General features: G+C 39.0%; 1 protein-coding gene and 3 long non-coding RNA genes across 7 annotated transcripts; 2 read left to right on the forward strand and 2 right to left on the reverse strand.

Moving 5' to 3' along the window:
* Window positions 1-782: 782 nt before the first annotated feature.
* LOC120436917 lies at window positions 783-17214 on the forward strand. 3 transcript variants are annotated; one of them, XR_005610668.1, is made up of 5 exons: window positions 783-1056; window positions 7062-7412; window positions 13659-13730; window positions 15877-16428; window positions 16772-17214. It is a non-coding gene; the product is annotated as an uncharacterized LOC120436917 (long non-coding RNA). The 3 variants fall into 3 exon arrangements; XR_005610667.1 differs by having other exon boundaries at window positions 15877-15993; XR_005610665.1 differs by having other exon boundaries at window positions 15877-17214.
* On the reverse strand, window positions 3210-6759 carry LOC120436981. Of its 2 annotated transcripts, none has more exons than XR_005610724.1 (3): window positions 6715-6759; window positions 6229-6389; window positions 3210-5520 (listed from the first exon to the last, which is right to left on the reverse strand). It is a non-coding gene; the product is annotated as an uncharacterized LOC120436981 (long non-coding RNA). The 2 variants fall into 2 exon arrangements; XR_005610730.1 differs by having other exon boundaries at window positions 6710-6732.
* A 378-nt stretch (window positions 17215-17592) lies between the features above and the next one.
* On the reverse strand, window positions 17593-21485 carry LOC120436885 (programmed cell death 1 ligand 1-like). The gene is made up of 3 exons (XM_039607726.1): window positions 21295-21485; window positions 18809-19147; window positions 17593-18570 (listed from the first exon to the last, which is right to left on the reverse strand). The coding sequence occupies exons 1-3, from the start codon at window positions 21365-21367 to the stop codon at window positions 18401-18403; spliced, it is 582 nt and encodes a 193-aa protein (XP_039463660.1). The 5' UTR covers window positions 21368-21485; the 3' UTR covers window positions 17593-18400.
* Window positions 21486-21630: 145 nt separating this feature from the next.
* On the forward strand, window positions 21631-27126 carry LOC120436929. Its single transcript, XR_005610680.1, has 4 exons — window positions 21631-21738; window positions 23681-23779; window positions 25841-25916; window positions 26630-27126. It is a non-coding gene; the product is annotated as an uncharacterized LOC120436929 (long non-coding RNA).
* Window positions 27127-27629: the final 503 nt, after the last annotated feature.

Here is a 27629-nt window from a genome sequence, read left to right on the forward strand (position 1 = left end):
CAGACGTCTCCGAAAACGTCGGCGCACTTTTGCAAATATGGGATATCTTGATAAACCAAGCAGATATTTGAAATTTACACCGCCACTTTCTCGCCTGAAAATATGTTAAAAGTTTATTTTGTGACCCAGAAAGATTAATAAGACTAATTTTAAAACTTAGTAGCGGCCGCCATTGTTGGCAGCTGAAATTTGGCTGGACAGCGCTATGAATTCTGGGATATGGTGGGCCACGAAGGACACACCCAACCCATCCTTCAAATTCGGGGAAATGAAGGACGCATTTGTCGGCTGCATTTGAAGGAGTCGACGAATTGGGACAGCCTTCGTCGCCGGGCTGTGACGTAATCGGCCTTCAAATGCGGCCTCCGGAGGATGCAGCCGACGTTTTGGGACACAGCTTCAGTGTCTCGCTGTCACTGGCTGTGCCTTCACACAGTCATACCAATTAAGGTGGACGCATCATCATCATCATGCATCAAATCTGAATCATATTATATTCAGAATATTTGTTTTAATTCTAGTAAATGTTTTCATTTAAATAACATGTTTCAGGGAGCTAAATTAATTATATCAAGATCTTTGCATAATTTATACTCTTTCGGTTGTCTAAAGTAAGAATTAGGAAGTTTGCAGTTTGAAAATGTAAGTAATGTAACTAAAATATTACTATTACCACAGTTATAGATATTATCAGATATTCTCCGCACACTGGTGAGTTCAGTTAGTTCTAGTTCATATTGGCTCGTGTAACGAAGGGGAGGAGATGCACACGAAGGGGGAGGGGCAAACTGTGTCCTAAAACTCTACTGCTTCGTGTTGTCTCCTTCCCTTTAGCGAGCTCGAGGTGAAGAAGAACGTTTGGTTTTATCTCGGTCGTTAACGGATAATGTAGAAAAAAAGATTTGGGATATCCAGTACTCAAAGACAATAACTTAACTTTGAAGTGTTAACTATTTTTATAACTGCGTCGAGGTTTATTCAACATCCAACACAACATGTTGTCTGCCCGACGACAGGCACAAAGGCCTGTAACTTCTACAGCCTCGGCGCGTTGGGGTAAGTAAAACACAGACATATAAATTGAGGAGATTGTTTCAGGCCTGGTTACTGAGCAGATGAAGTCCAATATTTATGGCCGTGCTAGGCTCTCGGTGTTGTATTTCCCGTTTGTACTGCTCGCAGTTGTGCGGACAAAATGGTGTCACGTCATGTAAGGCTGTGTAGTTGTACAGCGATAATCCTGGTAAGGAGAGACCCAGAGGAGCGGCCTACAGAGAGACTATGCTGCAAGAAATGCAGTTCGTTCGTTTTATATTCAGTGTGATCATTTGGGTTGTTATGATTGAAGTGTTATGGACATAAAATTGGGATTTCCAGAGAGATCTGGCTAAGAAATACAACATCACAGTTCTGTAAGCATATTTTAAGAGACCAAAAGAACCGGAGTCATTGTAGTATGGGTATAATTACGCGGTTATAAACACTTCAAAAACAGGCCATTTTTATATATAACCCCCTTATGAATCCTGATCATTACAGTCTATTTACCAAAACATAACAATATAAGCAATGATACTATACACAAGAGAAACATCGGAAAGGTCGCACAACACCTGAAACAACACCATAAACCTTCGACATTACCCGACTTGCACTTCGCGAATAACGTGAACTACTAACGGAGGGTTACAGCGTGAGTAAGGAGGTAATTTCCTTAAGGGTGGTTCTTGATAATCGATTTTCCGATTAAAATCGATTCTAGCTTAAATAAAGCGACAGATTCAGCACAAAGCGCAAACCTGCTATAAAAAGCATGGCAGGAAAATCTCCTTCAGGTTTTTCTGTTTTTTTCTCAGTTACTTTGACACAAAGGCATCTAGTGGTCTCACCTCTGATGAAGTCTCACAGTGTCAGTACTGATAAATGACCAGATTTATAATATTTCTGACTGTCTGAGGCAAAATTTCCCTAATTCAGATAGAATCGAATCAAATCTAGAAATCATTGATGATACCTAGCCTTAAACTTCCCACAGAAGTCTAACTCAAGTTTTATTGCTAAAAGACAGAAAGCGACCAGTATATGCTTATTAGGATAGAAGTCTTTGCAGCCAGTGGCAGTACAAAAGTAACCTCCTGTAGGTGCTTTTTAGTTTTACTTTCCTCAGATTTCTTTCAGTTTCAGAGTTACGGTTTCCGTCACAGGAACTTCCCATCACTAATTGTGACACTATTGTTTTTAACACTCAGTTTTAGTTCAGCTCTTTGTTGCTTACTGCAGCAGCAACCAATCAACCCTGTCACGTCATATTTTGTACAGGCACAAACATTTATTAAATCCAGCTTCACAGTGTTAAATCAATCACATTTTGTAGTGTAGGGCCCAATGGTGTAAATTAGCTTTAGCCATCAGTAGTCATTCATGTCCTTTTGTGTGACAGAACTGTAAAGGTGCAGGTTCCCGGTTAAATGGGACAATGGCGCCACCTACTGTCTCAAATTTCACCCTGCACTGAATGGCAAAGGGTTGTAGATAATAATAATAACAAGCGTAGTGGGGGTACGTAGAGTTAAATCGTCCTGGACAAAAATATGTTAATAAACTTTAATATCAGTAAGTGGTGTAACGAGCACATCACTTGGTATAGGACAAAAATGACTGCTATTCAGCCAGGCTCTGATGTCCAAAGCAGTCCTGTATTTGTGGGTGTGTAAAACCTGTCCACGGGACAAGTTTTAATAGAGTTCTAATAGTTTCAAGTGTGGTTTCTCCCATAGTCCGTGACTACACGTGTTGATATAATTTTAAAAGTACAGACTTCAGGTTTTCCTGATTAAAATATTCTTTTTATGATATGAAACCAGGGTGAGACTGTTAACTGATGATAGTCCGATTGTACAGATTTCCCCTATTTGTTATTTAGTCTTGATGTCTACTATTTATATTCCGGCACAGTTGGTGTAGAGCACCCACAATTTCGTTGTACATGTACAATGACAAAAAGGTACTCTTTTAAGAGCTTTACTAACGTTAGCATCCAGACAGCAGTAACAATCACCACTGTTAGGTGGTGCTAGCTAACATAAGCTAGCTAGCTGTTAGTTAGCTCGGCATTTAGCCGGCCACTGCTCTTCGTTTTGGAGACCAGAGGCCGCCCAAAACTATGCTATTATTTGACCGGTCATTCTGCACATAGATACAAATACCCATTCATCTACTTTGATGTCTCGCTTGATTATCAACTGGGCTAACCGGTGTCGACTCAGCTTGCATCTTTGACATGAGGAGCTAAAAGGCCTTGTCAGGAACAGGGGTCGATCGGGTGGTCAGTATATGTCTACAGACACAATGACGGGTGTGGAAAGCGATGTTGTAGCCAAACATTGTTCTGATCCCCCCCTAGTCTTGTGCAGAAGCTTCTTCGATCTTGTCGCCAAGCTAAGTTAAACTAACTCCCAGGCGTTAATGCTAATGCTAATAATGCTAGTGTCTTGTGTTTACACCGCTGCTGCTGTTTTCAAAAAACATTTGATGAAAGTCAAATCCCACCTGCAGATCCCAACACGATGAAGCAGGTAAAGAGCGCCGCACAGATCCTGCAGTTTCCAGGGCCCATCTCGTATCTTGTTCTGCTGATCCTGAGAGTATTTTGAAGGGTCTTTTTAATGCGATGGGACTGTGTGTCATGGGAGGTGCTTAAAAAGGGTTAGGTTGAATGTAGGAATGGAACGTGACAAAACTGCCCTTTTTGATAATTTGGTATTGTTAATAATAAAAAAATGATCTGCAGTAGTTTGTCTATTACACAGTAGTTATATCGTTGTGTATTTATTTATAAGTCAGATATTCAAAGAATAGTTTTGACTGCAAGCCTCACCTGCCTTACCTGTATTTGTTTTTAACACTGCATGCTAATCAGTCATATCCTAATATGTATGACTATATATATATTTATCAAAAAGAATCGATATTTCAAAGTTAAGTGTTTTTTACCTATCTGATTTTTTTACATTGTGGTTTCAGTAATTTCATGATAAGGCTGGTTGTGTTATATGACTGAAGTCTTATGGACATTAAAAATATGGCTTTCCAGAGAGATCTAGCTAAGAAATATAACATCACAGTTCTGTAAGCACACTTTAAGTGATCAAAAGGTCTGTAACAATTACGCTGTTATAAAGACACTTCAAAAACAAGTCATGTCTTTATAACTCCTTCACAAATCCTGTTCATTACAGTTTATTTACCAAAACATACCGATATAAGCCAATATATTAGACATAAGAAAAACAGAGAAACATTGGAAATCACTTTGTGGCACAACAAGTGAAACTACACTGTAAACCTTTGACATGACCTGACTTGCTGATCTCTTCCTGGATAACGTGAACTACTAATGGTTACAACGTGAGTTAGGAGGTAATTTCCCACAGACTTCTAAATCAAGCTAGGTTAAATGCTACATTTTTGCTTAATATACTGCACACTTACTAATAATTAAACAAACAAACAAAAACAAAAACTCTGCTGTCCACTCTGTGACAGAGGCAAAAATTTCTCTGCCTTGTATGTGAATAAATCTTCTGCTAAATTAGAAGACATCAACATAAGCTGACTAGGCAGGTTACTGTGTATAATGTGCCAGGCGTGTACCTTTTTATAGTAAAATCTAAAGTTATAATTGACGAGTCACGTGTGTCTTGTTACGAAAATCAAAACTGAGACCCTGAAACGAGCACTGTGGTCCCCAAATCTTCCATAAAGCCACAGACTGAGCAGCAGGTATATCGTCACCTCAGCGTCCATGTTTGTTGTGGTGTTCGTCACGGGAAGCATGGCCACATTGCTACAACGAACCCATGCACATTAGGTGGAACTCCATTGTAATCGAAAATCAGAATCAGAATACTTTTATTAATCTCTAAGGAAATTATTACAGCTGCTCAAAGACTGTAACAATAACAGACTGAACTAAAGTCAATAATACAATAAATTACAAAGTTACAAAATAAATGAAAAAGCTCTATTATGTACAAATGGCTCAATAATAAATATTTAGACTATTACAGAGGTTAAATATATATAATCGACATTTTTCACTATAAACTGTAAAGCTTTGTTTTCTCTGTAGAGCATGTGCAAAAGGGTGTACAATTGCACTGTATGGTGTGCATTAGATGGACCCTAACCCTCAGAGGATGGCACTGGCCTACCTCTTGCCCTGTGGTAGCATTGGTAGCATTGGTAGCATTGGTAGCATTGGTAGCATTGGTAGCTGGAGTTAAAATTGTACAATTTATCAGCAAAATGATAATTAACATCAGCTTTAAATAAACGACGTGGAACACAAGGTGCAAACATTGCATTCAAATATAGAGGAAAGCAGAAGGCTGTACTGGAGAGCATCATGAGATATGGCCGTGGTATGGTGATCTCTCTGAGCAGGCAAAATTTAAGCCGCCACGTCTTGTGCAACTGGGAGGACTCAAGACCTCTCCCTCCAGTCCATTTATGATTGGTCTGTAATCACACAGGTACAGAGTTCTGTCAGACCAGTCACATCTCCTTCTTTTTGAGTATGAGCTCATTTCTTCTGACAAGATACAAAAGTCCCAAAATGCATCTGAATTGCTTTAAAAATTTTTTACAACAGCAATCAAGCTTTTAAATAACAGAGTTATTTGCAATATGGGTATATACTAACTAGTATGTTTGTAATTATACATAATAGATTTTATTTTTTAAAAGCATCTCTTTCTTATCTCTTTAATGTCTGTTGTGTTTGACAGGACACTCAAGGCTAAAATGGTTTAAAACGGGTCGGCAACCCTGGGTACGGCACGCGAAGCGTTAACTGATGGCACGACACGCAGTGAATTAATCTGAGAAGGTGCATTAAAAAAAATAAATGGCCACGCTAGCGGTGCACATCGTAAATTAGCTCGCGTAGACATATTAGTTGTGCCGCTTCTTAATGACTGTATCTTAGCTAACAACCCCAACTACCAGATTCAACTTGTAATTGCTTCTACAGTTTTCTTTCACCCATTACAGTTTCTTTCATTACAGTTCCTGTAATGACCATTAAAACCTTCATAAAGCACCTGATCCACAAACTCTGACCTGAAGAAAAGTGAACTTTGTAGCTGCTCCATTCACCACCGTTTGTTTTACACACTTTGACTGTAGCCCGTTAATCTGAGACGCCACTCAATATAAAATACTGACATGATCCAACATGGTGATTCACTGATGTCTCATTTTCTTGAACCTGTTTTCTCGACTTCTGTCTTCATTGCCCATCCTGAGTTCACATCTCCGGTGGGGCTAAGATACAAGGAGAAGAGTACCATGGTGTTGCGGCTCCTCCAATCAACGGCCGCGGCAGGCTAAACATGAGCACACAGATGACGCGCAACAATAAACGCATAAAATACACTTCTGTACCATTTGCTCCTTTTATTCCGCATGCAGCTGTCCAACATACAAATCAGCACAGGGGATTAACAATTACACAAATGCACAGACCACACAAACAAATAACTGCAACTCACCACCTATCACCAATTGGCACCAATTAGTATGCCAAATAACAACTTGGCCTATGGCATCAATTAGTGCACAAATATACAAAAAACATCAAGTTACAGTCAAAATCTATCAAAGTCATTTAAGCTGCGGTCAACAGAAAGTTTTGCCTCATGCTCACCCTACCTTTCTGCTCATCAACATCAGGAGCTGTGAACAGGTGAATGCAACCACATTTATCCTCTACCACACCCATGAGACACGCCCCACACCCGTGCACCAATACAGTGAGTCCATTTAAACCAACCCACTTAGACAGAAAAAGAGCAACTCATATGGCTCCTACACATGGGTCTCTAGCAATACTCAGATTTTGATCAATTTAAGCTTCCAGTGTCTTTGTGCTCTCTCTGCTTAAGTGACTTCATGTCTCTGTTTGTAGCTTCTCTTAATTATCGGTGCTGTAAAAATGAGTGATTGCACTTTGACCTTCATAGCATCTCTGCTGTGTTTCTTTCATTCTTTCACACTAGAAAGTCGTCCCAGCTGAGTCTGCACAGGACGTCACTCTGTCGAGCTCCAAACAACAACTTCATAGTTATAGAGTCAAGAGGAGGAGCTGACCTGGAAGATGAACATGTCCTTTAGTACTGAGACAAGCAGCTTGATCCAGATGAACAGCATCCATCTTTTAAGAACCGGGTGGATCTGCAGGACAGACAGATGAAGGATGGAGACGTGTCTTTGATTCTGAGGGACATCATAACTGCAGATGCTGGAAAATACAAGTATCGTGTCTTCAAGAGAGGAACAAGCCGGAGGGAGAGAGCCCTTTTTCAAGAATGACCCCATCAGCATCATCTACCTTCATGTTGATCCTCCAGGTGAGTGAGTAGAGTTGAGTGTGTGTGTGATCAGAGGTGAAGCTGCTTCCTGGTTGTTGATGTTTGTTTCTAAAGATGTTCTTGATGAAAAAAATCAGCCGAGCTTTAATGTTTGGTTACATTTTAGGATAAATTCTAATTATTGTTCTGTAATGATGATGATGTAAAACTGTGGATGTTTAATGCTACTGACAGTAAACAAAAGAGACACATGTGTAAATAATTTAGCCATGAAATAAATTGACTGCATTGAAGTGTAGAGTCAACACAAAATGGAGGTGAAGACAAAATGGAGAAGTGTCAGTGTGGAGGAATCTCACTAATTTCACTAACCCTGCAGTTTCTGCTTGAAACAGGAAGTTCCTTCTTTTTCACAGCTCTTTGGCAGCCTGCCAATATTTATGTATACTAGGATTGTTAAACAGTAAATGAACTGGTTCTTATTGCTTTTCTACTTTTTAAGTTTTTAAAGCACGTTATATACATTTATACAAGCACTTTTTTCTTTGCTTTTTTCTTTTTTTGTTTGACACTGTTTTTATTAATAGTTTTGTCACAGTTTAAACATTTAGACATTTCAGGAGAAATCAACAAACATACAGTCAAAACAAACATAACTAATATGAATAAAAGGTGTGGGTGCCAATTATAATCAGCTACCATATGCATGCCTACATATGCTCAGCAGCGTATATACTCCAGCACATATACACACTTTTCCTACATATATATGGATTTACAAAGTTATAGACATAAACCTTAAATGTTTTGTTCATTCATTAATTTTCCTTGGTTCCATATAATCTCCACTTCTCACTTCAAATGGCCATCTTTCATTATTGTACAAATCACTGTTATTCCTTTTTGTTCCCACTTCCTGGATCCTGAGTCATGTTCACTTGGTACAACACCAACATCATAATCAGCCCAGTTTAACCTCTTAACCTCTTTTTCCAACTTACTTTGTTTACCTAGGCTGAAACCACATCTCTAGAGTGTGGGATGTTATAGGAAAGTTTTCTTAAGTTGGGACTGGGACATCCTGTACTTTTACTTCAATATCTTTCCATTTAAAGTTCTGATAAAACCACTTTATCACTGGTCTGGTTTGGGCTGCATAGTAATAATCGTTTAGATTAGGGAGTCTCACACCACCTTGCTTCCTAGACAGTATTAATTTCGAATATTTTATTCTAGGCCTTTGATCGTTCCATACAAATCTAGAGATGAGCCTACCACAGTTGTTGAATTTTTCCACTGGGATCTTAACTGGCAGGTATTGGGAAAGGTACAATAGCCGTGGGAGGATACTCATTTTTATTGTTGTGACTCTTGCACTAAAGTCTAGTGTAAGAGTTGACCATTGGTTCAGATCATGTTTAATGTGAGTGGTCAGTCCATCATTGTTTGTTTTATTAAGGTCACTCAAATGTTTAGTCACAGTTACATCCAGGTATCTTATTTGTTTTGCAGTCCAGTTCAGTTTAAACTTATTTTAACCTCTTCAGACGGCCAATAATTGAAAGCAAGTATCTGAGTTTTGGTCACATTAATTTTGTACCTCGAGTTTTTGGCAGAGATATGAATTACATTAAACAGTGGAATTATAGTTTGGTTTGGATTTTCTAAATAGAGTATGATAAGCTGCAAATCAGCTGATGACGTGCTCTTCCCCTTTAATATTTATTCCTCTTCCTCACTTTGTTGGATGGCCTGTGCCAGCGGTTCAATGTATAGAGTGAAGAGAAGAGGTGAGAGACAACAAACCTGGCGAGAGAGAGAGAGATTTGCTCTGTTAAGCTACCATTGATTCTAATTCGAGCTGTAGGAGATTGGTAAATAGATTTCAAATCAAATCAGATGAAAATGTATTTTTATAGTACATAATAATGCAACAAAGTTTATCAAAGTGCTTCACAGTCGATCAGAGCAATAGCATAAGTCAGAATAAAAGAAACAGTTAAAAGAAGGGCAGGAAACAATATGAACAACATGGGTTAAAAAAACATAACTAGCCATGAAACAGCATACTAGTTTGAATCAAAAGCCGGACTAAAATAATAAGTTTTAGGACACAATTTAAAAGATTGGATGGACTCTGAGGAACAAATATAAGGAGGGAGGTTATTCCAGAGTCTGGGAGCTACGACAGCAAAGGTCCGATCACCTCTGGACTTCAGACGAGGCCTCGGTTGCGTCAGGAGCATTTGATTGGAAGATCTAAGTGCCTTATTAAGGATATACAAATGGAGGAGTTCGCATAGATAGCTGGGAGCCAAATGGTTTAAGATTTTAAAGGTTAGCAAGAGAATTTTGAAATTGATAGGATATTAATATATGTGGGTTGGCTAAAACTGGTGTGATGTGGGCATAATTTCTATTAAAGCCAAACCTTTCAAGCACGGCATATAAGAAGCTCCAATCTATACTGTGGAAAGCCTTCTCTGCATCCAGACTTATTAGGGCTGCACTGTCCTTTTTTTGTTTGCATCCAATTAATTATCTGGAGGGTCCTTCTTATACTGCCTTCAGTTCTACGTCCTGTGATAAAGCCAGTTTTGCCTTTATTAATTAAATCTGTCATAATTGCCCCATATTGTTCAGCAATTATAGATGTGTATATTTAGTAATCCACAGTGAGTACCGATATGAGTCTGTAATTGATATAATATTCAGTGTCTTTTCCCTTTTTAGGGATTACTGAGAGAAAGATCATCGCCTCTCTCCATGAGAAAGGGTTTACACCCTCTGCAAGGGTATGATTGAATGATGATTGAAGCATTGGTATCAACTCCTCCTCAAAGTTCTTGTACCACTCTGAGGGAAACCCATCGGACCCCGGAGATTTATTGGCTTTAAGTCTTGAAATTGCTCTAGATATTTCTTCATGAGTGATAGGGGCAGTTAGTTTGCTGTTTTGCTGCGTACATATACGTGGTAAGTCTAGTCAAGAAAAGCAGCTTTCTTGTCTTTATTTGAGGAACATGGTTGTTTGTACAAGTTTTAATAATATTTCCTAAATGTTTCTTCTATTGCTTCCTGGCTATACAGTAAGTTGTTTGTAGATGGGTCCCTAATCTTGTGAACTGTATTAGCAGGTGGCTGCTGTCTAAGACGCCGTGCTAACCGTCTAGTTGCCTTTAGGCAATTGTCATAATAATCTTGTTTCAAAAATCAAAGGGTTTTTGAGATTTTTGAAACAAGAAAGTAAATATATTGTCTATTTTCTTATTTCTGTCCTGCAGGTGACTATTCAGAGTAGTTCAGTATAATATTTCTGGCTTAGGTACAGGGCCTCCCTCATTTGGTGTTGATTTGAAGTTATGGCAATAAGTTTCCCTCTGAGTGCAGCTTTAAATGCATCCCAAAACACTGTTGGACTCATTTCTTCTGTGGCATTTTCCTCTGTCTATCGCTTTATGTATTTCTTGATTTGGTCTTTTGTTTCCTTTTTATTCAGACAGCTCAGATTTAACCTCCAACAGGTATTTCTACATCTACTATTTAGATTTAGTTTTAAGCAGGGGCGGATCTAGAAGGGTGGCAAGTGGCACCCTAAAATGATCCCTTGCCACCCCAAATGCCACCCCAGTTTTGCATATGACAGTGTTGTTTATTAAAATAAGATAGTATTAACAGTTTGAGCGTAGTTACAGTCAACAGTGAATATAAATGCTAAAACTGAATATATTGCATAGTGTGGAAGGAAGGTGAGTGTTATTAACCCTCTGTGGTCCACGGACACGCTGCACCTCCAAATCACATGACTGATGTAAGCTGACATAGCAACAAGCTAGCAAACAATTCAGAGTTATGATAATATATATAAGCCACGCTTTTTTCTAAATACTGTCGTCACATTTTTGTGTGTGTGTGTTTTAAGCGTTTTCTAAGGACAGCGCGAGTGGGAGAATGAGAGAGAGGGAGAGAGAGAGAGTTTTTAGATGTGGGAGATTTGTGACGTTTAGTGTGGAGTGTATACTTAGTGTTTTGTGTTGTCTTGTGTAGCTGTTCTGTTGTGCAGTCGTTTTGTTTTGTGTGTCAGTGAGGGCACTAATGAATGTCACAAAGGCACATTTGCAATGTAAACACTGTCACTAAGAAGAAAACCAGCAGAGTGATACACCTGCTGTTGTCAGGCCTGCAGGTTTATCCCTGTGCTCTTCTGTCTTTTGGTGGACAAATTTTCTTTTTACTGGCACACATCATTTGTGGGGCATCTTATTGTGACACCTGATTGTTCTCTCATTTTAGTTTTAGTAATATTTTTAAATGGTTGTACAAAATGAAAAAAAGAACAGGTGTATTGGCTGCATTTTTAGATAAATAGTTGTATATGTTTACAAAATGTACATTTTATATTTACTCAACATGTCTGTGGTTTTTTACAGTAAAAAATACTACTAGGATTTTAAGTTCTTTGTGTGATTTCAGGACAGTAATACTAATGCAGTATGTCAGTGAAAAAAACAACTAAATTCTGTTGAGCTAAAAAAAGAAAGATGCCAAACAAGGCAAGGGGGAAAAATAAAATGAAACAATCTGAGGGTGAAATACAAACGTAAACGCAAAAGGAATCAAAAATGTCCGGTTGTATTTCAGACCTCAGTGGGTTAATCCAACAAATCATGAAAAATTAGGTTTAAATTTTCGTTCATGACAGTGCAGATTTCTGACATTTTGTGCAATTTAAGCTGTAACAATGTGATTGTTTTCTAACAAAAAACAGTGTGAAACTTAAGTTAGACTTTTGTCTGTAAATGAACCGCCCCATGTTGTGTAGCTTTCTGGATTTTATACTTATTGGGCTACATATTTATTTATTATACAGGCTATACAGTACATAGAGTCAAAACTCACATGTTTTATGTAACTAAAGTGTGTAATTATGTAGGCTACAGACAATAATTAAGTTATAGGCTATATTTATATGAAAAAAGTGTATACTTACTGCATTTGAGTCATTTTAACCATATATAACCACGTGCATATGTGTTTAAAAAAAACAAAAGCGTCGATTTTGCCACCCCATTTGATTTCTTTGCCACCCTCGTGCCACCCTAAGAAAATTTCTCTAGATCCACCCCTGGTTTTAAGTGAATGGCACAATGATCAGAAATATCTGTCACTCCAATTGTGCATTCAGTTACTCTATATAGATCCCATCTCTTCATTAAGACATTGTCAATTATTGAGTAAGTGTTGTGAGTCATAATAATCTTGTTTCTAGTATTTTTAAAGGTGTTAGCAAAGACGGTCCAAGTAGCCCGAAGTATTTTCTGAACTGTCGCCAAATAGTTACCGTTTCCTTAACTATTGGATTATCCCCAACAAGGGTTGGAGAAAAAGGGAGTGGTGAGCTGAGTATTGATGATAATGAGTAACAGCTAGATGCAGTTTCCATTTGTACCCAGGCTGGTACAGGGGGGGTCGTTATGTAAAATGCTAGATGCTTTGGTCCCCAAATCCACTTCTCATACTAAGCTGAGATGGGAGGAAGAGCTACAGCCTGCCAACCATGTCCACATGTTTTGGTCTTGTTCGAAACTGAGTGCATTTTGGAGGAATATATTCGACACACTTAGCCAAGCATATGGCCAGACTGTCCCACCTAACCCACTCTCCGCAATTTTTGGCATTCCTCCCGACTCAAACTCATCTGGCCCCCTCAAACGGGCCCTAGCCTTTACCACTTTACTAGCTCTGAGGCTTATTCTGTTGAAATGGAAGCTTCCCCACCCCCCAACTCATGATCATTGGGTGAGGGATGTACTCTTTAACTTAAAGTTGGAAAAACTTAGATTCTCTCTAAAAGGTTCTATTAGGGAATTTAACAAAATCTGGAAATCATTTGTCTTCCTGGTGGATACCATCATTTTACTTCCTGAGTCCAAAGTGAACTGAGCGAAGCTCTGCAAAGCCTGAAAAATGCCTTGAGGGAACCGCTGTTGTTAGTTGGAGCTTTAAAACTAAAAATGAATTGAGTCTTGAGCTAACTCTGACGTTACCTGGAAAAGACCAAATCCTGCTTCAGGCCTGGAGGACTACAGGCATCAGAGTTCGAGAATTTCATCTGAACTCTGGGTTATTTGTCAGCTTGACAGGATGTCAACTCTGATGAAACCAAACTGAGTAATGTGACAGATTTTTGTGTTATAACAACAGCAGTGATGTCATTAGGTCTGTGTCACCTGCACTGACATCCTCTGTATCTGCTTTGTCGTGTCCACCTTTGTGGATCTGCAGGGAGAACTGAGGATGTCAGTTATGGACGAATCATCAACAAATCATCATCAGAGAGAAGAGAAACATTTAAAGGTAAGAGGTACAGATGCTCTTGTTTGTCTCATGGTTCAGAGTGAGAGCAGCAGCTACTCAGATTTCAGAGTTACAGACGATGGACAGAACTCATGTTTCCTTTTTCTGTGATGGCAAATGTTGTGGCATCAGATTGTAATGTGATGTGAGGCGTTTGATTCTAGCTTGGATTCTTAAAGGAAAGATTTAGGGCCAGATTCACTAACATCTACAGCAGCACACAGCCTTGTTTGACATTAAAAAGCTGCTTGATGTACTCAGCGTCAGTTTGACTACTGTTGTATTGTGGCAGCTGGTTTTCTGGCTTTTGTAAGAGTTTCACTTTCAAAAAAATATATAAACTAGTCAGCTCGTCAGGCGAATCCTGAGGCACAGAATTTACTGCAAATTACATAAATATTTATCCTGCCTTAAAAAAAATTGTCTTATGCTTGTTGTGTTAGTTGCTGACATCGACCTGATCAGCAGGCAGGGCAGGGCCCTCTTATTGCTCCTCAGTAATTCTGGTAATACTGATTTTACTGAAACAGTTGTCTTTATATCAGCGGTGTGCAAACATGAACTTCTCTCTGCTGAATCTGTAACAAATCTAAATAAACGTCTGTGAAAAATCAGCTTTTAATGAATCTGTGTTAGATTAATGCGATTCATTGAGTTATTGGATTATTAAAAAAAAGTCCTCAACACAAGTTCTTTGTGTCGATATTTCACACAGCTGTCGCATGCTGTTGTGTTAAATGATGCTATTACGAGCTTTCCACCCACATTTGTGCCTAAAAGCAGTCCTGCAATAAAAATGTATTTAGGAGCTTTAATACTTAAAGGCCTGTGTTTTTTCTCTTATCCAATTACGTGATTAATTGATAGAAGAGTTGGTTGATTACTTGTTACTAAAATAATCTATCGCTGCAGCCCTAATCTTATATAAAGAGCTCATATAAATCTAAATACCAAAAAAATTCATTCGTGATTTAATTTTGTGAATTTAAGAAACTGTTGTTAAAAACTATAAATATAAGGTGGTTAGGGCATAAAATAGAAAATGCTCATCACCAAGCGATCACTTGGGTGTGAACACCCAGTGCAAATTCAATAATTCGAGAATGAGAAGATTTAGGATTTTGAAATTCATACAATAGGTGCGTCAAATAAATTTATCAGACGGGTTTGAATTTCAGACTTCCACCTCAAGGTCAGAGGTCAAGTTTTCAGAAAATCTTGTGATTGTGAAAGCTCAAGAAATAATCTGAGACTTTCACATTAATTGTGGGTGCGCTTGTTTTGCTTGTGGTCGGCCTGCGACTCATCACTACAGTGTTCGTCTACAATGTACAAGCACAGAGAAATTTATATTAAAATACCTCAAACCCGTCTAAGTTGTATAATATTTATGTTACCAAGCATAAATGATACTGTTACTCACCTGCTGCTTCCTGGTTCTGATATTGTGAGCGGGGAAAATGGTGCCCCGGGGCCCACAAAGTTTATTGGTTCCTAGTGGATTGTAAGGTACGATTAGGATATGTGGGAATTTTATTTATTTTTATAGGATTATTGTTGGTTATTATTTTTAATGTGGGGACGTTGGAAATGTTTGAAAACAGTGGAAGTATTTCATAGATATTTGTTGTGTAGTATTTTGTTTGGTCCTGAGTGTAACCTGCAGAAAGGTTTGATCCAATGAAGTTATCGCTGCTATAATAGCTGAATCTGTAAACTACAGAGACAAGAACATGGGGATCCACGTATTCCTCATCAGTGTCATTCCAAATGTTGCCATCGACTTTTTTTCTTTCATGATTTGTCACAGCAATGATGTCGTTATTGTCAGTGACATAAACAGACACTTATTCTTGTCACAGCAAACCTGGTGAGCCCAGGGGGCAGTTTGATGCCCTGCCATGTGGGCAATTTGTATATTTCAGCAGGAGCAGCTTCAGCACCTGTGACCTCCTCATCAGATTCATCAGATGTGTCTGTGTCCTCTGGTTGATGCTCTCTATCATCCTCCTCATCAGAAACCGGCTCATCCATATTGCAGTTTTTTGTTGTTTTCCTTCAGCGAAGGAAATAAGCTTGGCTTACTGTAAATCTTCTTATATTATTTTTTATTATAGTTTATCTCACCACTATTTTATACCAACAGAAAACCATAGACTCGGAGGAAGAGGGTGGTCTGTACTTGGTGTCAGAGACAGAAATGAGAAAAAGCTGAAATGAGTGAGAAGGACGATGAAGGAAACATCTGTGCTGTGTCTGCTCTGTAAGTAGAATCTCCTGCACTACAGAGCAGGTTTATTATACCCAGGGTATGTTTCTGTTATTCAGATTAGTTTACAGTAACATTGGTAATCAGGATATTCTGTCATATGAAGCTTGTTATCAACTCACTCAGTTAACCTGGAGTTTCCCTCCCTGCACCTCCACAAGTGCTGTTTTCACACAGTTATGGATAACAGTTGGTGGGAGGGTGATGTGGGTCAGCCATGATGCTAGTGGCTTTCTGAAAGCAGTGTGTGGTAGGGCTCATCTGCATGAATAAGATGAGTTAAAGTTTATATATTAGTCTTTAACAATGATTTAAAAGAAGACGCTGATGAGGCGAGCCAGATTTCTTCAGGCAGGTCATCCCAGGATGGAGGAGTCCTCACAGCAAACATTCAGTCGTCTTTAAGTGTGAGCTGGGAACAGTGAACAGGTTTGTGCCTGCAGCATCTCAGGATGTACACACTGACTGGGACACAAGCACCAGTTCCAGTAAATATTCTGGTGCCAGTAAACTGTTAAGATGGAGCAATTTAATCTTATTTAATCAGTTTATTTTTCATCCTGCAGTTAAAATGTATCAAAACAGGATTGTGTGTCTCTGCAGATGCTGTGTGATCTGACACACCAGCACAAAATGTGTCAAAGTTCACTAAGTTACATTATTGTAACTGTGATGCGTTCACTGACATGTCCTCATGCTTTGCTGTATATAAAGAGAACAGAGAGGCTCTGCTTTGTGCTGATATTCTCCTCCTGTGTGTTTGTGTGTACAGAGTTTCTACCAGAGCCAAATGTCATCGACTCCTCACTGAAGTCGTCCACCAGTCCAACCACTGGAATCCAGCTGCTGCTCTCTAACTGGTCCACACAGCAGCTCAGAGCTGACACATTCACTGTAAACACACTGGTTTATATTCTGTTTGTTCTCCTCATGAAGGAAACCTCACACAACCACTGAGGGCAGAAAGTTCAAATGGAGAGTTTTTGTTATTGTTTTCTTCTATAAAGAAGCTCAAGAAAACTGTCCTTTCAGAATAAAAGCATGACCAAGACATCATGTCTACATAAACAATAATAAATGGTATGTAACTAAAATGTAGATGTAATCCATGTTTTCATGTCTTCAGTAACTTTGCTGTTATTTCTAAGTGTGCTGTCGTCTCCACAGCAGTGATCTGGTTTCTCTGCAGGTTCAATAAACTTTGGTCTCACTTGATCTTCTCGTCTGATTCTGCTTGTTTCACAAAGATGTCTGATGGAAAACGTTGAGTTGTTGTGGTGAACACAAACACACTTCAGTCCTCTTCAGAGCAGATAACAAAGACAACATACAGGTTAACTTCAGCCACAAACTAAAAGCAGGAGGAACAATTTCACTATCACAACTTTCACAACTGTCTATGTAAAATGTTTGTGAGATCTTCTGAGCAGACTGATGATATTAAAGGAACTGCCAATAAGTGCATTACAGACGCATCTGTATGCATCCTAGTACTGATTTTTGGCCTTTTTTGCCTCCAGAACTGTATAAATGCTTCACAGCAGAGATTCAACAAGGTGCTGCAAACACTCCTCTGAGACTTTGGTTCAAAATTTGTAGTAAACTTTATTGTAATTTCTGCTATAAACAGTACAGTATAGAGAGAGACAAGACGAGGCTCCAGTTCCATTTAGTGCAAAAGACAAACAATAAATATAAGAAGAATAGGAGTAAGAAATAAATACACACTTTAAGACTAAGGTAAAAGGTAAAGATCCATATCAATTTACAATTTACAGTTGAATGGTTCAAAGTGACCAGTGTAGCAGCTTGAAAACATAAACAGCATTCTTGAGGATTCATGTGCATTTCAAAGGCAGTGGTATGTGGAGTCACGGTTTGTCAGGGGGAATGGGTGAGCCAGTAGTGAGTTTGAGAGTCTGATGGCTTGTGGGAAGAAGCTGTCTCACAGTTTGGAGGATCAGGCCTCAATGCTGTGATAGCGTCTGCCGGATGGGAGGAGAGAAAAAAGTTCCATGTGCGGGGTGTGAGGGGGTCAAGAACAATGCAGGAGGTCTTACTGATAAGTGGAAGAGAATGGATGGATGCACGGTGCTTAAAGATTTATATAATAAACATTAGAAGCTTCTGTGATATAAATACGAGTGTTCTATCCTTTTAAAGTGAAGCAGCGGGTATTTTGATACTACAAGTAAAAGTAACAACTTCCTCTTTTCATATAAATATGAAGACTTCTAGTCCAGCATGATTATTGGACAGACAGTGAGGAGCTAAAGGCTGAACTTTTACTTTGTACCATTTTCTATACATTAAAAATAAATTACTCAATAAATTAATGGACATTTAAACCTGAAAAGGTTTACTATAACTTCAGACTTCAGCTGCAAAAAATTGAAACATTTCAAACAGGCTGAAGTTCAATTGGAGGCTGGTATAAACCCTGCTTCTGTGATTTACATTTTCTGTAGATCAAAAAAACCCCACCAACAGCAGCAACAGTAACAATAGCAGCAACTGGAAGACCAACTTTCAGTCCAACAGATCCATCCTCTATGTCTCCTCCTGTCTGACCTGCAGGTGAGAAACAGGTGTGAGGTGTCAGCTGTCAGGTAGGTGATGAGTGAAGAACAGAACAGAATCCATTTCCTCTTCAAACTGCTGTCAGACATTATCTACTGCACTCTGATCACATCACTCAGACCAGCTGCTTTCTACAAAGTCTCATCAACAACATCTTTAGAAACAAACATCAACAACCAGGAAGCAGCTTCACCTCTGATCACACACACACTCAACTCTACTCACTCACCTGGAGGATCAACAACAGTCAGGCAGATGATGCTGGTGATTTTCCACGAGCGTGTTTCTCTCATAAAGACAAGACACTCGTATGTTCCAGTGTCATTAATCGTCACGTCCTTCAGAATCAGAGACACGTCTCCATCCTTCATCTGTCTGTCCTGCAGATCCACCCGGTTCTTAAAAGATGGATGCTGCTTGGTGGTATCAAAGAAGTTTTGCCGATACAAAAGGACGTATTCCTCTCCCAAGTCAGCTGTTTTCCACTCTATGACCGTGATGTTGTTGTTTGGAGCTCGACATGTCAGAGTGACGTTCTGTCCAGACTCAACTGTGATAGTTTTCTGGTCTGAAAGAGGAAACAACACAAAGCAGAGAGGTTACAGAGGTCTGAGTATAACTGTTCACCTTTACAGCAGCCAATGAGAGTGAGGAGCTACAGGCAGATAAGTATACACACTGGGTCCAGCACATCAGGGTAAATGGTCACCAGACACACCACAGACACAAATACACACATACATGTTTATGCCAGTGTATCATTCAAAGTACAAAATATTCCAAATAAATACAAATAAATATTCAACTCCAGCTTCTGTAAACCTGCATTTCTGAGCAAGCAGACTCTGCCCTGAATTTTCTCACCTGCATCTAGTACACTTACACATGTGCAAACAAACATGACATGAAATAACAAAGGAGGGAGTAGTATACACATACTTATCGGTCCCGACACTACGATCCATACTCCATTCACCACCATCATTAGCACTTGTATGCACTCTAAAGAAAAACATCTATGTATAAATATAATGACAGCTCTAATTCGGGAGTAATTTAGATCCACTATCTGATTATATTCACTGTTTCACATCCTTCCAAAAGCAGGTTTCAATGAGTTTTCAGTGTCAGATGTCGCCTGAACATTAGTAAACTAGCACAGCGCTCCCCAACCCCCCGTCCCGGTACCGGACCACAAGAGTTGAGGCTTGGGTGGGAAATTGATGGTTTTCAGGGTTTTAATCGTTTTTTATTGTTAACTTGGTTTTCCTGCGTCTTTTGCCGTGTGTTATGAATAACTCTTCTCTTTTTGGTAGCGCTACTGGTTTTATTTTGTTGTATTTATCTGCGTCACCTTAAAGGCCGGTCCGTGAAAATATTGTCGGACATAAACGGTCCGTGGCACGAAAAAGGTCTGGGACCGCAGACACAGGGATAGTTTCTACCCACAAGCCATCAGGCTTTTTGAACTGCTGACATTCTGCACGCGTCATTACACACTCACTACAACAACTGGACTCTATACACTGCCACTTTAAACCACTTTAAATCCTCACTGCCAGTTTTTGCACAACTGTAAATACAAAACTGTAAATTCTGAACAATTGTCTCAAATTCTCTTGATATTAATACTTCAGTATTATGTTGTTTGTTACTTTTATTATTATATTTATTTCCTTCCTTAATATAAGTGCATACCTCTATATGCTCATGTAAAGCTGAGGAGCACGAGCCAAAGTATTTCATTACACTGTTTATCTGTATATGACATTGATCTCCTGGTACCATTATATGTGGTTTTATAGATGATGTGTGCAGTTTTATATTTTATGAGGTCCATGGACTTCAAGGTACTTGAGAACAAAAACAGAAGTGTGCTCTTTACATCCGTCTTATTTAACAATCCTGATTGCTGTTTTCTGAAGTTTACATAAAGGTTGATGAAATGTTTTACATGTGTTGCCTCAGGCGTCACCACTGTCCTCTATATGTGGCAATAAAAATGAACGGTGAAGTACACGGAGTGATTTGTAATGCAAATAATGTGTTGCGGGACTCCACACAAACGTTTCTCCTTAGTTTGTACATGTTTATATTAGATTGTGTTTCCCATTGTTACAGAAAGAAATTTGCTATCAAAGACTTCAACATTATTTATCAACATTTTGACTCAATCGTGCTCAGGAGTCATAACAGTAACATGTACTGCATTCATTAACATGACACTGCAGTGTCACCCAGGTTCCTACTGTTTTTATGCATGTGCTCCATCTACACTCAGAGGGGCATCAGTGAGTCATGTTAATAGTTGAGGGGATTTAAGGAGTGATGGTAGAAATAAATTTTATTTTTTCTATTATCAGCAGTGTCGGAAGGATGAATCAATAATAATAAACCTTTAGAGCAGTTTGTCCATGTTTGTCTGACACCGCTTTAAAGTGAATGAAAGCACCAACTGCTCCCTCTACAGGTGAGGATGAGTAATGCGGTTATAAACTGTTTCGTATACAGTAAACTCTTCACAGCTTCATTATACAAACTGTTATGTAAACGTGTGTGAGAACATCTAAACACTAACATCCACTTTCTCACATGACATAAGAGGTTTGGTGACAGGAGACCTGCGTCCTCTCTGTGAGCAGCTGAAACTAAAGCAGCTCGAACATCTAACCGCGGGTAAGAAATAAATCGATAGGATTTTAAAATCAAACTCACCTGCACAGGTAAACCCCACGAGGGAGACAGACAGTAAAGTCCAGCAGAGCCACGGAGATGCTACAGCAAACATGTTTCATGAAGCACAGTCAGACTACACGAACGGGTTTATGTTGGACGAGCCGGTGCACCGGTATGTTGACAGGACAGTACAGCACACCTGTACACCTGTTTGCGTTTTGTTATCTTGGCCTTGGATTTGATAAGGCTGCTGTCAATCATTCACTGTCTCGCTGACACTGGAGGAGACCAGTGACTCCTCCCAGAAGGGGGCGGAACAGAGTTACGACACTTCCGTTTAGAATCCTGACGCTACTGAAGGACTTCCTGTATGACTGTTCTCGGCGTTTTGGCGCCAATCGGGAGAGGTTGGTGCTGTAACGGAGCTTATGGAAGTTTATTTATTTATTTTGTTATTAGCAGCCCCCTTGATAAAGGCACAAGGTATGTTTATGATGTAAATAAGTACGTGTTTAAATATTTTGGGTGACGGAAACTGCATTTGTTACAAGTTTGTTACATAGAAGGTTAGGTAATAAACAACACTTAGCTAATGTACTTCATCACATCACACTTTCATAATATTATGTCAATATGATATGTAGACATTACATTTGTATTAACATATGAAACGTATTTAACTCTGTTTCAGATACAGGAAACAAATTATTATCTTCTAGTCTGTTAAAACTACTTAAATCTCAAGTCTCAGACTGTCTGCATCCTGTGATAAAACTAACTTTATTAAATACTGATCAGTTTTTCGTATCCGGAATTATTTTAAGGGTGAATATACTTCCTTCATACTTTGAGGGTCAAACATTCAGCAGGCTTCAGCCATCAATTACTGTAATAATTATCATGTCATGCTACAGCAAAGCATAAAAGGACCATTGGTGTAACTCAGTTATGGTTTAAATTGACTGACCTTGACATGTTGAGCTGCTCAGCAGTGATATCAGAACTAAAGAGAAATGAGACTCATGTAATTTTGAGTTGGGCATTCAACAAAAAAGCAGAGAAACCACCAGACTGTGGAGAACACAGACGTCATGGGTTTGGTTGAGTTGCACACTAATAAGTGGAGAAAGGAAGAAACAGTTTATTATTTATATCCTACACAGAGTGTTGACATGTCTGAATATAAAGTAGTACATTTACTCAAGTACTTACAGAGTATGATTCATACCATATGTTTAAACCTTTGTTTTGTAGTTTTCTATTTCTCCTCCACTGAATTTTGAATTCAAAGATTGTACTGCTTGCCATTCATTTAATTACTATGTGATGCTATATAACTATAAAGTTACTCAGCAGTATATAAGTTGTTCTAACCATCTCAAACATTAAAACACAATTAAATCAACATTTAAATAAAAAAATATGATGCAATAATATCATGTGACAGTTCTTATGATTTAAACAGGCAAATGTTCAGCATTCAAACTACGGGTGAACAATAGTCAAACCAGATGTTTCCCCGTTATGTCGCTATCAGCTAGTCAAGTACACACCTACACATCATATCAACAAACCGTGAAAACAAAGCCACACAAAAATGAATGATTGCTGGTAAGAGTCTCTGTTACGTCCCCCCCCACCGTGGTGGAGGCAAAGGTAGGAAGGGGACAGCAACACCGGACAACCACAATCAATGAAGGAGGAGGACAACAGGACAGTTAAGAATCAGGCAGGATTTATTGCTTGCTTGCCTTGATAGTCAATTTAACAGAAAAAGGTGGGGGGAGGAGGACTGGGCGGTTGAGCCAAATCAAAGAAAGTAATAAAACAAAAAGAGGTCGATAGCTTCCAGGGCCTAACTAAAACAAAAAGGCAAAACAAAAAGGCCTACCTAGCTGCTCGACAAAAAGTCAGTGAAAACATACAAAAGTGGCATCAACCGCATAACCTGGTGTGTCTAACAGTTTAAAACCTGCAACCAGTGTATAGGGTACCCCAGCTTACCTGTCCAGCCTCCCACCACACACACAATACAAAGATGCCTTCTCACAAAGGTTTGTTACAAAGCAGAAGCCAGCAGCCACCAGCTGGCCAGGGAGCTGCTCATTTATAGTGATCCTCGGCATGTGATTGGCCAACTGGCCCCAGATCAGCCAATAGACACATGCCAATTATCTTCGAATTGGCCAATAGGAGGAGGCTTGACACCTGAAAGATAAACAGAACACAACAGCCAAGCCACATCTCTTGGCACGTAACAGTCTCTATATATTAGTATTTACGAAAGGTATTTTGTGACTTACCTTCAAACTTACAGTGGTCCCTTGCTATAACGTGGTTAACCTTTCGTGGCCTCGCTGTTTTGCAGATTTTTTTTTTGTTGTTGTTGTGTGTAATTTTGCATGGTTTTTTTGTCCTTCTACAGAGCCTTGTGTTCTGGGTCCTGATTGGCTGTAGACCATTGTCGATCTCCTCTGTGCCAGCTCGCCTGTACAGGACAGAATCGCTACATCGATCACTAGCAGTAAGTTTTCTCCCCAACAAAATCAATGTCAACGAAATGTTTTGCACCATCAAAGACACCTGCGGTAGCACCCAAAATGCAGAGGAAGATGCGAACTAGGGCTGCCACAAACGATTATTTTGATAGTCGACTAGTCACCGATTATTTTTGCGATTAGTCGACTAATCAGATCATGCATCCATTGGACGTAAAATGTACAGCTTATTGCACCAGCATGCGTCTGCTCTTATATAACTATCATTAGCTTACAGCTTGAAGTGTTTAAGGTATGTGCTAACTAAAAATAAAGACAAGATGATAGTTTATTACACTTTTAATGAAATTTGCAGATTGTTTCAGTGAAGTTTAATAAACTCAGCTGTCTGCTCCTTGCTATCTAAAATATAACAGGACACCGGAGTATATTCTCGAGCATCTCACACTTCTGATAATCAGTTGTCTGCTTGACGTTTATTCATCTGTGCAAAAACTATAACTTTATTTCTCAGCCAAACCAATTTACTCAGGAACAAATAAAATACTAAAAAAAAGCCAAACAATAACATTTTTAAGTTATCTAAGTGACTTATATTACATGTTTAACCTGAGTAGCGAAAGACGGCGGTGAGTTTGAAAACGATTTGCCAGGAGTCCGGTGTTCTCACCGACTCTAATGAGCCTAGAACCCCAGCTCGCTATCGAGCTGGTGGGTAACAGACGTCTCCGAAAACGTCGGAGCGCTTTTGAAAATATGTGGTGTCTCGATAAACTGAGCAGATATTTAAGGTTTACACAGCTACATTCTCACCTGAAAATATGTTAAACGTTTATTTTGTGACCCAGAAAGAATAATAAGAGTGATATTAAAACTAACTAGATGCCGCCATTGTTGACAACTGCGCTGGGCCGCGCTATGAATTCTGGGACACAGTTTCTTCTTCTTCGGGGTTTAACGGCAGCTGGCATCCTTGTACATGCAGTGCTGCCATCTTCTGTTTCAGTCCGTTATTACACTCTTAAATACTACTACTTATTCCTGCGTCTTTTGGGATCTTACAAAGCTTCAAACGACGCGTCGACTATTAAATTAGTCGTCGACGATTTTAATAGTCGACGTAATCGTGACTAGTCGACTAATCGTGGCAGCCCTAATGCGAACCATCGCATGAAAAGTTGGACTTCTTCTTGGACACCTGCGATAAACCAAGGACCACTATACAAATACTGAGAAATATAAAATTTGAATCCTTTCTGTCTTTTGCTCTGAGGCGTGGGGAAAAAATATTGACAAGATGATGAACATCATCTACAGATATATCCAGTAAATGCCCAAGACATCTTGAGATTTGTAAATCGCCGCTTGATTCATTCATTTGGTTGATTTGTTTTGGAAAACCCGGCCGTAAACAAGGAGCGAATATAAACAAAGCACTCTACAGGAGTTTCCCCACCAGAAGTATCTCATGCTAAGGTGCACATAGTCTATCATTTCGGCACTCAGCAACTTCCTGTCTTTACAAATAATTAAAGAATGACATTTTTGCAGAGATTCTTCTTGAACACTGGCTGTAATATCACCCATGAATCCTTTTAGTTGTATTTTTGTTCAATTTGGCATTAATATTTTTATTTACGTTTTTTTGTTTTTTACTCTTCATATTTATAAAAATGAAGCTACCTGCGAGATGCGACCACTTCATGTTTCAAATACTGAGAAGCTTCAACAACAAATATGTGTTCAAGCCAACATGATGTTTGCTCCTGTAACTGATTGTTTTTCCATCTTGTTCTCTGAATATGTTACCAAAGGGCTCCATAACTAATGTCATTCATTTTGTTTCTTATCATTGAAACTGTTGTAGAAAATCCACTTTGTTAAGAAAACAGAGAAACGACCGTCTTTATATGAGACTTCAGAAAAATGTTGTACAAGACAAACTGAGCAACATCAGAGCGACATCATGACTTCCTGTAACTTTTCTCTATCCAGCTAAACATGAGTACCTTCCATTTTCTCCTGCAGAGGATTCTGGGAAAAGTCCATCGTGCACTGACGTCCTCTGTGTGTGTTTTATTGTGCAGATGCAGCTGCAGTCTGCTCAGCAGTGAGAACTGAAGACGTCAGTCAAAGAGAAGGAAAAACAGTCAGAGCTGAGAGGTACAGCTGCTCTTCTTTCAGTACAAACACCATAAATCTGTTGCTCACAATCAAACTTTATTTTATTTTTAAGTTTGTGTCACTTTTCAAACATGGTTACGAGTGCTTCCCAGAGACGATGAGTGAAACAGCAAAGAGTAAATTATGAATCAAACTACGGCCACACAGACTCAAGTGTCATGTAGTGAATAACTTCCAACAGCTGGATGAATAAGATGAGTTAAAGTTTATATATTAGTCTTTAACAATGATTTAAAAGAAGACACTGATGAGGCGAGCCAGATTTCTTCAGGCAGGTCATCCCAGGATCGAGGAGTCCTCACAGCAAACATTCAGTCGTCTTTAAGTGTGAGCTGGGAACAGTGAACAGGTTTGTGCCTGCAGCATCTCAGGATGTACACACTGACTGGGACACAAGCACCAGTTCAAGTAAATATTCTGGTGCCAGTAAACTGTTAAGATGGAGCAATTTGATCTTATTTAATCAGTTTATTTTTCATCTTACAGTTAAAATGTGTCAAAACAAGATTGTGTGTTTCTGCAGATGCTGTGTGATCTGACACACCAGCACAAAATGTGTCAAAGTTCAATAAGTTACATTATTGTAACTGTGATGCGTTCACTGACATGTCCTCATGCTTTGCTGTATCTAAAGAGAACAGAGAAGCTCTGCTTTGTGCTGATATTCTCCTCCTGTGTGTTTGTGTGTGCAGAGTTTCTACCAGAGCCAAATGTCATCGACTCCTCACTGAAGTCGTCCACCAGTCCAACCACTGGAATCCAGCTGCTGCTCTCTAACTGGTCCACACAGCAGCTCAGACCTGACACATTCACTGTAAACACACTGGTTTATATTCTGTTTGTTCTCCTCATGAAGGAAACCTCACACAACCACTGAGGGCAGAAAGTTCAAACAGGACAGTTATTATTCCTTTCTTTTATAAAGAAGCTGGGAAACTGACTTTCCCAAACTTTTTATATTAAAAAGATAACATTTTCTTTACCAAACCTTTCAGAATAAAAGTATGACCAAGACATCATTTATACATAAACAGTAATAAATCTTATGTGACTAAAATGTAGATGTAATCCATGTTTTCATGTCTTCAGTAACTTTCCTGTTATTTATTTGTTATTTCTAAGTGTGCTGTCGTCTCCACAGCAGTGATCTGGTTTCTCTGCAGGTTCAATAAACTTTGGTCTCACTTGATCTTCTCCTTTGATTCTGTGGGTTTCACAAAGATGTCTGATGGAAAACGTGAGTTGTTGTGGTGAACACAGACACACTTCAGTCCTCTTCAGAGCAGATAACAAAGTTCATGTGAGCCACAGACTTAAAGCAGCAGGAACACTTTCACTCATGAGTCTCAGTTACTGTGAAGTTTCATGTCTGTTGACAGCAGAGCTGAGAGTCGTCTGCTTATCAGACATTACACATTTGATTGTAACTCATTTAATAGAAAAAATAAATCTCAGATACAGCTGGACTCAGCTTCTGTATCTACACGATGGATCGTAGTTCATTATAAAACATGATTTTTAACCTTATTTTATAACTAAAATGTTCAACAGCACGTTTCAATGAAGGAAGAAATAACACGGGGCAACTCTATAAGATGACTCATAATAGATTGTAACAAAGTCAAACTCTTTTTTTTTTAATAGATATATTAAAATTTGGGGATATGAAGGAAACTCCATTAATAAACTGCC

The sequence above is a fragment of the Oreochromis aureus genome, linkage group 3, assembly GCF_013358895.1.
Source record: "Oreochromis aureus strain Israel breed Guangdong linkage group 3, ZZ_aureus, whole genome shotgun sequence".
Classification (NCBI taxonomy): domain Eukaryota; kingdom Metazoa; phylum Chordata; class Actinopteri; order Cichliformes; family Cichlidae; genus Oreochromis; species Oreochromis aureus.